A 14,706-nucleotide genomic window follows, 5' to 3' on the forward strand; every position below is an offset into this window, starting at 1 on the left:
ATTATTAGTAGTAGTAGTAGTGGCAAATATAATACAAGAAAGCAAGGTTATATACCTCAACAGTAAGGGAAAAAATTTATAATAGAGGGGATCAAAATCCATGAGAAAAATATTTAGTTGTGAATTTTCTTATTGTCTAACTCAAGGTTCCTTAACAAAATCATATTGCAAAATAAATGTAATAAATAGTCAACCAATTATTCAAAATTAAAGATGCTATAAACATACCTTTAATGTTAAGATTGTCTGGATATGAAACAAGCATTGAAGAAACTTTTCCATTTGCAATTCCTGCTGTAAGTACCACATAAATATAGATTTTTATAATTTAATTACATTTTAAAAATCCATTTCACCTTATTATGGAAAACTTCTACAAAAATAATAAATATATTTAAGATCATATTTTTATTTTCATACTATTTCCAAAACAGATCTGTAAACAGTAAGCATAATGAAATAAGCAAATACTACCAATGGTTATGAAATATGCATATACACTGCATGCTGGGCTGTTTTTCCAAATCCTGAATAAATTGTGTGGGCATGATTTCAATTGCTAATGGAATTGCCCTGGGTTGAACCTACAAATCAGAATCTTATTGTTTGAATTACAGGCAGCATGTATACTGAGCTAACTGCAGTGGGACATAACAGAGCAACAGATGCTTTTGTATATTTTCAATGCAAAGAGCCCAGAAATTAAGTGTGTTTAGTTATGGATTCTGATAGGAGAATTTGAGTACTTGTGGGGGGGGGGGAGAACAATGGAGTTAACATACAGAACTACTTCTATAATGATGTCCTTAATGGATCACAGCAGGGGTTCTTGAAGGGGAAATCTTGTCTGACCAATGTGGTTTATTATCTTTCAAGATGCAAAGCAGTTGGATTAAACAACAAATTCTATATTATTTACTTTGATTTCAGTAAAGCTTTTGATATGGTTCCACATGAATAGCAATTTATATAAACTGGAAGAGAAAAACTGAAATTACTGATAGGAAAAGACAGAGGGTAGTTATAAATGGACATTCCTCTATAAACAAACAGGACTTGACAACAATATCCTACACCTGTTTGTTAGCCTTCTCCCTGAGAGCTATCGCCAGTTTTAGACCATACAGAATAAGCACCAATGAAAAAAAAAAAAAAAAAAATTCAATCTCCCAGTCTTCCATCTAGACAAATAGAAAACCATGCTGAACTACTAAATGAAATTAGTCTTTTTCCAGGAGAATCTTTGCGCATCTTTAGAAGTGTTAAGTCAAAGTTTTGCTTATGACAAAGGCACTTCTGTTTAGACTTGGCTGTTGACAGCATTTCCAAAATTGCATCAGAAAGAGAACTGACTTCATTTTCTTTTCCATCTGAACTTGACTGACACTGGGAACAATCTAGTGACCTTCAGGGAGCTTTTAATAAGAAGAATAACTCTCCTCTCCTTCCCCTTTTACCCTCCCTATTTTCTTCTCAATATACTGTATTCATCATACCATATCTCATGTATGGCACCACATCTCCAATAGTTCTACTAATGTACAGATAAGGTGGGTAGTTTTTTGGTTTTTTTGCTGACGCTGTACTAGCTAGCTTCCTTGCATCACTTGCCAATAATAATAATCTCATAAACCTAATCATGCCTATGAGTGAACTCATAGACACAACCAGGTTGCCAGGATAATACATCAAAAGCTAGCACAAAAATACCAGTTGATCAAAGGATGTACCATATTACAATCCCAGGCCATACTAGAGACTCCTACTCATAAACTATAATAGGACTGCGCCATAATAATGGACAAAATGATCCCACACACAACAGACCAGACATAACCCTCACTGACAAGAAGAAAATGGCTATCTACCTGATTGACACAGCAGTGCCCAACACCTACAAGGAAAAGATCAGGAACTACATAAACCCAAGACAGGAAGTCAAAGAAATGCAGCATGTGAAACAAGTAATGACCATCTCAATTACCATGATCACCAGCATGGTGCCAAAGAGCCCCATAAGACCCTAGCAGTAGTAGGCTTCCCAGAAAACACATGGAATTCCAGAAAGTTGCAATCCTGAACACCTGTATGGTTGTCAGAGAATTCCTCAACCACAGTAATAGAAATAATTGTGTGTGTGTGTGTGTGTGTGTGTGTGTGTGTGTGTGTGTGTGTGTGTGTGTGTGTGTGTGTGTGTGTGTGTGTGTGTGTGTGTGTGTGTGTGTGTGTGTGTGTGTTTAATGGTGCACAAGCTGCTGTAGTTAGTGCACCTATTCATAGGAATGTTAAAAATAATAAAGTAATAATAGCAACTGGACACAACCAACCATCCCATGCACTTTGTACCAGTACTTGTCATGAGGCAGAAGAAATCCCATAAGGAGAAAAAGTCATAATAATAATAATGGAATTGGCTGACTTAAACAAAAGTTCAAATTTATTAATTTATTTATAATACTCCAATGCGCTATATAGAGAAATTAAACAGTTTTAAAAAAATCCTGTAATTACTCTACACCAATAAAAAAATTATATTAGAATTTATGATCAATAGAGAAGAGAGGAATTCAAAATCTGAATTTTAAAATAATTGAGATCTTTTCAAAACTATTGGATAGGCCTAAGCCATTCAAGGCCACAGTGATTATTACTATGCTTGTATTCTCTCCAAATCTCCTTTCCAGGCTACTACACGTCTGAAAAAAAGTACTTCAAGAATCAATTTTACCTATGCTCATGGTACCATTAGTCTGTGCATCTCCGCAGATACACAGACTAACAGTATTTGTCCTACATAATGTCTTGACAGCATCTGAAAATATTCTCGCACTCTCATACTTAAGTGTGTCCTATCCCTATAAAAACCACTCTCTTGTTAGCAAGTGCATGCCATTCTACTGCGTCAGCTTTGCACAATGTCTCCAGGGTGTAATAATTGTGTGTGTGTACTGACATACTTCCTCCTGCCATATTTTTGCAGAGTTCCACATACTTTCAGATTTAACTCAGTTTTTTTCTCATCATCGCTTCATATCTATGAAATAAATCCTCAAATTATCTATGCTTATTTAATATCATTAGTACTACATGTTCAACAATATCACCTCTTGTGCAATTAAAAGATAACAATTTGACATTGTTTGTGACTTTTTACCAGTGGAAATAGTCTTGTTCCTATTCTGTCTATTCTTTTTGAATTATATATTTCCTGTTTTCCTGATAGAGTGAAACAATACCTACTACAGGCCACAGGCTTATGTTCTTGGTGATTCCACTGGTACAGTTACCAAAATAAGAGAAACTAGCTCTCTTCCTGAGTTGTAATGTTAATTTGTTGAATTTTTTAAGGAGGAAAGCTTATGCAGCATCAGCAAAAATAAATAAAATAAAATAAACAAAATAAAAATTAAAAAAACACTCCTCACATCACACATTCATCCCATCTGAAAATTTGTCTAATTCTGATTTTTTTTTTTTTTTTTGACTTTTATTTTATTTTATTTCATTTTTTTCTTTTTTTTTTTTTTTTTAATTTTTGGCTAATGGTATAAAACCATGTTTCCTTGCATCATTTGTCAATACTAATAGTAAAATGTGTAAGGATTTACACATTTTACTATTAGTACTAAAAATGAAAAAGCTAGTCGCTCTCATTTTGGTAACCATACTCACTAGAGAGTATGTCTGTATCAGAAGCAACAATCTTCCACAAGATTGCCCTTTAAATGCATGCTGTGATTGCCATATTATTGCATTCCTGTCTAGATACTGCATTACTTCTTTAATAAGTGACACCATTATTTTCCCTGGAAGAGAAGTCAAGCTTACAGGTCTGTACTTACTCACCTCATTCTTTGATCCCCCTCTGTGAATTGGAGGAGACATTTGCACATCTCTAATCCACAAGGACCTCCCTTGAATCCAAGGATACTCATGGATACATTTTTCTTCTCTGCCACTAGTCTCATAAGTTCAGCTGATATCCATTTAGGTTTAAACGTTGAACAGGATCTCTTAGGATCCCTTATATGATTACTTCCCTGTATGCTTCCCACTTACAATTGCAACTGGTAATGTCATCAGTTAGTCCCACTGAAGGGTATTTAAAAATATCTACAACCACTGTAGTTGCTTTCACAAAAGCAGAATCTCTTCCCTTTACCCTTTACAGTAGTTATATCTTTAAAATTTCTTGTTTATATGCTGGCACAACCATCAGAAGTTAGTGGAGTTATACAATAAATCATCAACACAAACATTAATCGTATAAACAGTCACAGACTTGAACTCCAGTCAACTCAAAGAGCATGTGCTACTGCACTCACTCTCCTGACCCCTCGGCTACATCAGGCCCTACTAAGTAAATCCCATATCAGTATATATGATCACTGTCACCATGGTTGAATTATTTGGATATTCTTAATGCATGAGGATTTACTGCTGATAATCAGATCAAGAGTGAACATTTGCAATGTTTTTTTAACATTACAATTATTATAATTACTTGATTTCATAATGTTATAGTTAAAGAATTAATAAATTTGAATTACTAACATAATTTATGACTTGCAAATTTTGAATCACCCTATATATTATATGAAATATTATATAGAACCAGGGACAAGAAATATTACCATTAAGAAACATTATACAGAACGATGAGGGGGGGGGGGGGAACAGCTGACCTGCGTAATTTTTCAATTGATGTGCACCCCCCCACTCCTTCAGTGAAACATTTCATGAATTCTAATTGATAGGGATTCAACTAGAGCACTTAAATACTATCTAGCAAATATGTAGCATGTAAACTGTCAGTTTATAACAATATCAGGCCATTCTGAAAGAATTTAGTGCATATTTCATTCAGGTTTTGTGGACGCCATTCTTGTATTTTTGCTTTCCAGTCAAAGTAGTCTTATATGTTCTCCATAGGATTTAAATCTGGTGAGTTGGCTAGTCAATTTAAAGGCCATACCATTCCTTCATGCCAGTTTAAAATAGTAGAAGAACTGAGAACCAAACAGTTGTCATCCTGAAATATGGTAGTATTGAAATCATGAATGACCCTCAAATGTTCAGTAAAAGACAATCTGATCATCCAGAATATTTGTATAACCAAACTGATTCATACCGGTTGTTATTTCAAGTAGGATACCCAATTCATAATAATGAAAACATCCCCAAAGCATATCTGACCTACCACCAGCTTGGATGACACCTTGCACACAGCCTGGATGAAATTACTCATTACTTCTCCTTTGAACTTGACATTATTAGGATATAGGCAAAATTTGAATTCCTCAGACCACATCACAGCTTTCCAGTCATTAACATTCCAGTTTTTATGGCTTTTAACCCATATTAGCTGGGCTTAAACACAGGTGCTAATATCATCTTTTCCGGGGTCCCTACTCAATATCCATGTCACAATTCTCTTTGCATTGTTTTCTCAGTAAATGGCTGATGAGGTCCTTGACTGTTTGCAATAATTCTTGTAATGTTTGAAATCATTTTTCTTTTAATATGCAATATTTGTCGCCAGTCACGACCACTTAAGCACAGACATTTCCCAATACAATTCTGCTACTGATTTTCTACTTGCACTGACAAATTCAGCAACTTCTTTAACAGGATATCCTGTAGACCCACCAAATGCTATCACTCCTTTTTACTACTCACTAATATCTTTTCTGCACTCCATCTTTTGTGATGGAAACCCTTACTTCTTCAGTCATAGCTGGTATACCTGGAAATAGAAAAAAAGGGTTAACCTTATACCCTAATTTCAGTGATGTGATCAAACAAACAAACATAGAAAATGTGTGTGTGTGTTTAACCTGTTATGTGGCCAAAATACCAGAAGCAACTAATTTTTTTGTCTGGAATATACAGAGAGAAAGTATGATTTTTATACAGCACTTATACCACAGGCGACAACTCAGCGTTGTTATGGGCCTATATGAGAGCTTGAAGGACAGGGTAGATGCCCTCAAAGGATCTAAATTGAGGGGCCCATCAAGCTCTCAGCTGCCTACATCAACGCCACAGCTTGCACTTGATCATCACACAACACAGTGGCAACCCTCAAGATAGAATGCACTGATCCCACAGGAACTAGTAGTTGTTAGTTACTATTGTCAGGGAAACGGGTAACATGGTATGTAAAAAGGATAGGTGAAACAGGACCAGGGTATGTCTCCAGGGGCAAAGGTTGATGACGTTGTAGAGTGGATATCATCTTTTAAGGGCACAAAAGGCAATACTGTTGTACACGTAGGCACTAATTATATTAAGAGTAGGAGACTGGCGGAATTACTTAAAAAGTACAGATCACTATTGAAAAAAAGCCGTGAATTAGGGTAGAATTTGAAAGTGTCTGCAATTCTGTCCAGACACGATAGGAGGGAGTATATGATGAGAGCCTTGTCAATCAATTTGGCCCTGGAAAGATTGTGCAAGGCCCAAGGGGTAGAATGTTTTTCAGCCTGATCTGTACTTGTTAACAGGAGAGACTGCTTCTACACAGATGGGATACACTAAAATAGAAAAGGTGCAAGAATATTTGCTGATGCTATTGAGGCAGTTTAGGTGGATCAGAAAACTGCTAGCTTGCGGGGATACAAGGACTAATAGATTAACAGCAGCCACTGGATGAGGTGAAAGTGATTCTTGCACTGCTTCTATTGGAATGAGCAGAAGCCTGGAAAACAAGATGCACGATATTTCAGAGACTGCTGGGAGTCATTGCGGTACAAGTAAACACATGGGTTGTGTTAGGGTAGCTAAGAATAGGAACAGGTGCATGTATATAGCATGTACACCAATGCTAGGAGTTTGGTAAATAAATTTGATGAATTTGAGGTATTGCTCAAAACATCGAAGGCAGATATTGTTGGGATATCAGAGACATGATGTCACACAGATATAAGGAATGCAGAACTGGAATTTGGGGAGTACAATGTGTACAGGAAGGATAAACAGGATAGGAAGGGAGGAGGGGTTATGCTATTAGTTAAGAAATACATAAAATCCAAGGAAGTGAAGCCAGTCGACATTGCTGAACAGTGCAGTATTGAGTCAGTTTGGTGTGACATAAGCATTGGGAGATCAAAATTGAGAGTAGGAGTGTGTTATAGGCCTAATGACTCTGATGAGTATAATAAGAAACTGTACAGGGAAATAGAGTAGGCCAGTAAATCAGTGAGTCTTATAAGGTGGGATTTTAATTTCCCAGATATTGACTGGAATTTGTGGGTTGGTCACTCACACACTAACAAGGCTTTTGTGGATTTATTGGATGATTATTTTCTACATCAGCATGTTCTAGTTGCTTCCCGAACATGCTGATTATTTTCTACATCAGCATGTTCGGGAAGCAACTAGAGGGGGTAATACTCTTGATCTGATTATCAGTAGTGATTCTTCATGCACTAAGAATCTGCATATAAAGGAATCACTAGGGTGGCAGTGATCACAGCGTGCTGAAGTGGGATTTACTCAAAAAGGTAACTACTATCAGGGGTAAAGGGAAGGGATTTTGCTTTCGTAAAGGCGACTGCGGTGGTCTGAGACAGTATTTAAATTCTATACGGTGGGACCAAAGGATGATGTTACCAATGGCAAATTCAAAATGGGAAGCATTCAAAGAATTAACTTGGAAGCTACTAGGCTTTACATACCAACTAAGAAATATTATTCAAGGTTTAGACCTAAATAGATGTCAGATGAACTAATGAGACATATGGCAGAGAAGAAAAATGCATGGGATACATATAAATTAATGGGTGACATGGAAGCCTATGATAGATATAAGATGGTCTGTAACCAAGTCACAAAGGAGATTAGGCAGGCAAAGGCAGATTTATGAGAAATCTTTGGCAGAGGATGCAAAGAAAAACAGAAAAGATTTATTTTCCTATGAATACTCTAGAAGGAAAGGGATGAATCAGATTGGTCCACTGGATATTGATGGTTCAACAGTTGAGGATCCTGCTCAGGTGGCTAACAAACTAAACAAGTATTTTGCATCTACATTCCCACATGAGGAGTTATTCAGTGAGGGGGAATGCCAGAGGTGAATTAAACTCTGGCAGTGAGCTAGATGATTTTGTAATAACTGAGAGGAAAGTGGAGGAGAAATTGTTGAAGATAAAAATAAAAAAGGCACCCGGAGCAGATGGGATCTATCCATTTATATTAAAGAAGGCAGCAAAGGAAGTAAGCAAACCCTTAGCCATAATTATGAGAGCTTCTATGGATTCAGGGGAGGTACCCATGGACTGGATATGTGCAAATGTGAACCCAATTCACAAAGGAGGATCTAAGGGCAACACAAGTAATTATAGACCTGTTAGTTTAACTTCTGTTCCAGGAAAATTAATGGAGGCACTGGTTAAAGAAGCACTACAGGATCATCTGGACAAGACTTCAGTTATAGCTCAGACACAGCAACAGGGAAAGTCTTGCCTGACCAATTTGACTGGATACTATGATGTAGTCACAAAAGAACTGGATGCAGGGAATAACTTTGATATTATATATTTGGATCTTAGAAAGGCTTTTGATACTGTTTCACATGGAAGACTGCTGCACAAATTGGAGCAGTGTGGCATTGGAGGCAAATTGCTGCTATGGATAAAGGGATGGTTGAGAGGGAGAAGACAGAGTGGTAATCAGTGGACACTGCTCATCGTGAACTAATGTTATTAGTGGAGTCCCTCAGGGTTCAGTGTTGGGTCCATTCTTGTTTTCTGTATTTATAAATGATAAGATGATGGTATATCAAGCTTAATGTCCAAGATTGCAGACGATATGAAGGTTGGTAGGATTGTTAAGGACACTAATAACAGTACACTTCTGCAACAGGATCTAGAAAAGTTGAACAGATGGGCTGAGAGGTGGCAAATGAAGTTTAACATTGACAAATGTAAAGTACTACATATGGGAAGCAGTAACCCCAGAGTAATGTATCAACTCTGTGGAACTACACTGACTTTTGTAGAGAACAAAAAGGACCTGGGGGTAATTGTGCAGGCAAATATGAAGTTTTCTCAGCAGTGCAGACGGTCTGCAAGAGTAGCTCATGGTGTCTTGTCAATGATATACAGGAATTTTTCTAACAGGGATAAGGAGGTGATTATACCCTTGTATAAAGCAGTGGTCAGGCCACACCTTGAGTACTGTATACAGGTGTGGAGGCCTCATTTTAAGAAGGATGTAGAACTGTTGGAACAAATATAGAGAAGGGAAACAAGATTAGTGAATGAGACAATGGATTGCTCTTATGAAGAAAGGCTTAAGTTTTGCAAATTACAGTGTCTGAAGACTAGGCACCTGCGAGGTGATCTGACTGATTGTATAAAGCCTTGAATGGTTTGAGCATGCTCCATTCTGATGGGATTCTTCCTTTTGCTCAGAATAATCACCTGAGAGAGCATAAATTCAAATTGAGGAAAGACAGATGTAGGATAGTTGTGCGGAAGTTTGCTTTTAGCCAACGGGTAGTTGGCTGGCGGAACAGACTTCCACCCTTTGTTGTGGAAGTTAATAGCCTAAATAAATTTAAGGCTGAGCTGGACAGGTATTTGGAACGAACGGAGGGGTGAAATGGGAGCGTTTTTGTTTTTTTTTTTTGGCTGATGCTGCATAAGCTTGCTTTTTTGCATCATATGCCTCTAATAATGCTAATACTGCATTGAAATCATTAGTATGTGTATGATTTTATACTGCATTGCATTGAAATATTTGGAGTTCTACTATTTTACACAATCAAAAGTACACAATCAGAAATTATATAGAGAATTCATCTACCAGGCTCTCAAATCATCATAAATAACAAGGCCTTTAGGAATTTTAATGCCAAAAAGTTAAAAAAAAACCTAAAGGACATTGCATTGCATAAACCCCTAAATCTTGTCTTAGGCCTGGACCAAATGGCTGTGGTTCTATGTATGATAATCTTGATTGCAAAGTATTTACCAAGACAACAACTGAGAACTAAAGGAAGAGGCACCGAGCCAAGGCACTAAATCAGTGGTTTTCAACCGGGGTGCCACAGCACCTTAGGGTGCTGCAACAACATTCCATTGGTGCCACATAATTTGGGTTTAAGTTACTTAAACTTATTGTTTTTTTAAATGATATGTTTATTTCATTAAAAAATGGTGTACAGTATCTTTTTAATTTTGTAGGTGATCTATAATTGATATTTACTTAGTACCTCTATATAAAGAATAAAATTATTATATACTGTATATATGTAATTTGTATTATGAAATGTGATTTTTATAATAACATTATTGTAATAACTATCATATAACATATATATATTTTTTAATATTGTGTATATATATCCGATTCTCTCTCTGTGTATGTGTGTGTGTGTGTGTATATATATATATATATATATATATATATATATATATATATATATATATATAAGATAAAGATGCAATGAAATTACAAAAGTCTTATCAAACAGGAATTGGCTATAAGAGTTTATGCAAAATTTATAAAATGTATATAAGACCGAGTTATAGATCCAGGAACTACAGTAGATGCAGAAAAGACTGGCAACCATGTAAGTAAAAAATCAATTTACCTGAAATAAATATAAAATGCAATTAATAAGGGCGTAATAATTGTAAGAACCAAAAGCTGTGGGTCCTAGGACTTTAACTACTTCAACAAGGTCGGCAGCGAAAATCGTAGGAGCCACAATAATAGTCCAGGTCTCTGTTATGATGTATACGTAAACGGTATACATATACATCACAGTAGATCCGACCTTTCAACCAACTACCTAGACCTAGGCATAAAAAATCGACAGCCCCCATACTACTATCAACATATATAACAAAAGAGAAGCTTTTAGCTTCAAGGTAGTCAAATCTTACCCATTGGCATTCTAACATTTCTAAAAAAGTTCATGCAAACATTCTTTCCCAATGTATAAGAATTGCTACAATATGCAACAGCATCAGCCTATGTTCAGACAACATTAAAATACTCTACAATAAATTACTACATAATAAATTCCCAGCTGCTTTCCTCTGTCATCACTTCACAAAAGCATTTAACATTATTAAATTTAAAAATATTACCAACTACGACCCAGTTCTAAACATCATGTCAGTAGACTAACCTCCTTTACATTCTGGCTTGTATATGTTGCATAGTTTCATACCCCCCTTGACTCTGTCGTGTTTCACAGCGTGGAAAGCTCGTGCCCACAGATTGTCTATTGACGGGGGTATTATATTTATCGTCTTGTCATCGTTTTTGTGTATTCTTATATTTTTATTATTTATTATCTCATTCTTTATCTTATTTTGATTTCTTTAACATTGCCACTATTGACTTAAATACATGAGACAATTGTCCAGGAGCCATCTGTGGTATGGGCTTGCAACCCCGGACTGCCCGAGCACTACTTTATTCACCTCCATTTCAATTCCTTTCAGCTTTTCTTTTTACTACATTTTATTTCTCGTGAGCAATTAGGCTGGCCGAAAGCAATATCGAGATGCTATTTCTCTACTATCAGTACTTGCTTCTTCTATTACAAAGTTTGGTGTCTTTTCCACACTACTTTGTTAGTTTTTGTTTCTCCCTCTGCTGGCTTTTTGCCTCATCTGTTTAATTGCTCACTTCCCCGTCACATGGATACAGCGCCGGTGTATATATATATATATATACACACACACACACACACCGCAAGTGAACACTTAGCTCTCCTTCAATCACCATTGACAACAATGTCTTCCAGTCTATACAGAATGGAAGTTCTCTTGTTTTTGCCCCATCTCTTAGATATTTTTGAGTTTAAATTTTATACTTTTCTTTCCACAAGTTTTTATTTATCATTATTATTTTTATTTTACAGTTTATTTATTATTTTATTCTTCCTTCTGGTCGGCTATGATGTATACGTATACCGTTTACATCATAACAGAAACAAAGACCTGGACCATTGTTGAGACTCCTACGATTTTTACTGCCAACCCTGTTGAAGACGTAGTTCAAGTCCTAGGACCCACAGCTTTTGGTTCTTACAATTATCACACCCTTATTAATTGCATTTTATATTTATTTCAGGTAAATTGATTTTTTACCTATTCTTTCCATGGTTACTACACCTTATAGCTCAACTCCCGTATCATATATACAAATATACTAATTTTTACCTTTTTGTCTATATATATATATATATATATATATACACATACATACAAAATATACATACAGAGAGAGAGAGAAAGAGAGAGAATCGGTCTAACAGGCAGAAAATTGAAAAGGGGTGCCGCAAAATAAAATAAATTACTTAGGCTTGCCGTTATTAAAAAAAGGTTGAAAACCACTGCACTAAATAATATCCCAGAAAACAGCATCTTAATGGAAATTACAATCAGAATATTGGGATGAAATTCAACAGAAGGAAAAATAAATAAACAGACAAATTTAAAAATGAGTGGATTTTAAAAATCCACTGAATTTCAGCTAGATCGATAATTCAGAACTGAAACCTCAGATCGTGTGTGAGGCTAGCAGCTACAAAGAACTTACCAAGTACTGACTTTTCTACTGTATTTTTTTTTTCTTTCACTATCTAAACTTCCTGGTTTTAGGTTTCTATTCCCCACTGGCTGAAGTTAGCAGTGCAAAGGTTACTGTAACACTGTTTAATCAAAGACTCAAAGAAAAATAAGTAAATTTTAATAATTTACATTAAAAGAATAATAATATGTATGATATATCACTATGAATGCAGAAACAGAAATCATCACTTACATTCCTGGCTTGAAGTGACACTCTTGTGTTGGTCACTTTGGACCCTATTAAGGTTTTCTCTACACCAATAATTGACCATATGGTAGGATACCAATTTTACAAATGCCACACTAACAAATCCCAAAGCAAATGAACTTCCAACTGACAAAAACAAGAACATATTACCATTAGGAAGAATCCCATTGAAAAAATAATCAAAACAAATTAATAATAATCAGTTAATAAATAATAATAAATCAATACAGGTAGTCCTTAAAGTGCTGATCTATAACTAAAACCACTATTGAACTACCAGCCATGTTACTACTTAAAACAGCCAAATGCTATATTTTTTATTATATTTCATCACATTGCAATAACAGGATTAAAGGCAAATAGAATTAAATTTGCATATACTCAAAAAATTAAGAAGTTTGTAAAAATACACTTGTTCTGCTTCATAAAGCAAAGAAATATCTCACCTAATCAGTGTTTCCCAAAGCACTTTAGCACAAAACTTCTGTGTACAGTGTATTTTGGGTGATAAAGAGTTTTTTTTTTTTTTTTGCTTTTTAAATCAACCTTAATTCTCTTCTAGGCACAAAGAAGTTATTCTAGCAAGAATGTAGCATGTAGACCACCATTCTTCAGTATTTCTAAGGAAGGTAGGGTGGAGGGGGGAAGAATGTGCTTAGTGCAAGGTTTTGCTTCATTCTGGCCGTCAAGTGGTGCAACTAGAATATGGTTAATGTGGCCACAGGTGTCCATTCATTACATGCATTGTATGGATTAAAGAAAATACCTCAGAATAACTGAATATATAATTCAATTTAAAAATATGATACTGACCGTGCCTAGAGCTCTATGTAAATTGATAATTTAATAAAGAGTATTTTATTTTATAGTTTAATTACAGAGACAAGGAAGTGCAAGTGCCTTGTTATGAGATATTGAAATATATACTTATTGAGGCAACCGGTATGGAAGCATGCTATAGAAAACAAACTTTATAAATCAACTACATGATTATTATTATCTATATTAGCCTGGTAGAGAAAGTAATGGAGGCAAGAATATTCTGTGTCTGATCATCAGCTGCAATTCACATAAAGTATCATACGGCACTTGTGATCACAAAGTATCATAAGGCACATGTGATCACTCCCCACTATGGGTTCCTCAGTAGAGGAACCCATAGTGGGGAGTGATCACAGAGTGCTAAGTTGAATGATGAGTGAGGTTTCTGTTTCCAAGGTAATGGAAGGGATTCAATCTCAGGAAAAAAAAAATCTAACAATATAAGATGTTGTACGTCATGTACTCACTGGGAACAGCATTGGGAGGGTGAATACAAAAGAACCAAAGAATAACCCGGTAGCTGCATCACGCACAGCTGCCAACTTTTGACTTTCAAAAAGTTGAAGATCAGGCATAGGCAAGCAGGAGGTTTTTAAAGATCATAACACAAAGAAACTAGATGAAAAAAATTATTTTGATATCATATACTTGGATTTCAAGGAAGCATTTGATACTACTGCACATAAAAGATTGCTACACAAACTAGAGCAGTGTGGCATTAAGGGTAAGTTACTGCTCTGGAAAAAGGGACAGTTGAGTGGGAGAATACAGAAAGTAGTTATTAATGGACACTGCTCTTCATGGAGTTATGTGGAACCCCCCTAGGGTTCAGCACTGGGCCCATTGCTTTTTTCCATATTTATGAAGGTATATCAGGTTTAATGTCTAAGTTTGCAGATAACACAAAGGTTGGCAAGGTGGTTAATGACAGTAATTAGGGTAAGCTACTGCAACAAGATAAAAAAAGGCAAATGGACTGAGAAATGTCAGTTGAAGTTTAACATCGACAAATTCAAGGTGCTGCATATGGATAGCAAGTGGGTGGTACTACATGCAGAGTAGTAGAAGATGTAACAGACT

General features: G+C 35.8%; 1 protein-coding gene across 1 annotated transcript in view; it reads right to left on the minus strand.

Moving 5' to 3' along the window:
• mdy (diacylglycerol O-acyltransferase) overlaps window positions 1-14,706 on the minus strand; it is a 143,116-nt gene that overhangs the window by 55,952 nt on the left and 72,458 nt on the right. The window contains exons 7-8 of the mRNA XM_090376920.1: window positions 12,790-12,930; window positions 229-294 (exon numbers count right to left, since the gene is read on the minus strand). Of these exons, the coding sequence (XP_090233046.1) occupies window positions 229-294; window positions 12,790-12,930 (207 nt within the window). The remainder of the gene's footprint in view (window positions 1-228; window positions 295-12,789; window positions 12,931-14,706) is intronic.

The sequence above is a fragment of the Mastigoproctus giganteus genome, chromosome 7 (assembly GCF_048544385.1).
Source record: "Mastigoproctus giganteus isolate SK-2022 chromosome 7, ASM4854438v1, whole genome shotgun sequence".
Taxonomy (NCBI): domain Eukaryota; kingdom Metazoa; phylum Arthropoda; class Arachnida; order Uropygi; family Thelyphonidae; genus Mastigoproctus; species Mastigoproctus giganteus.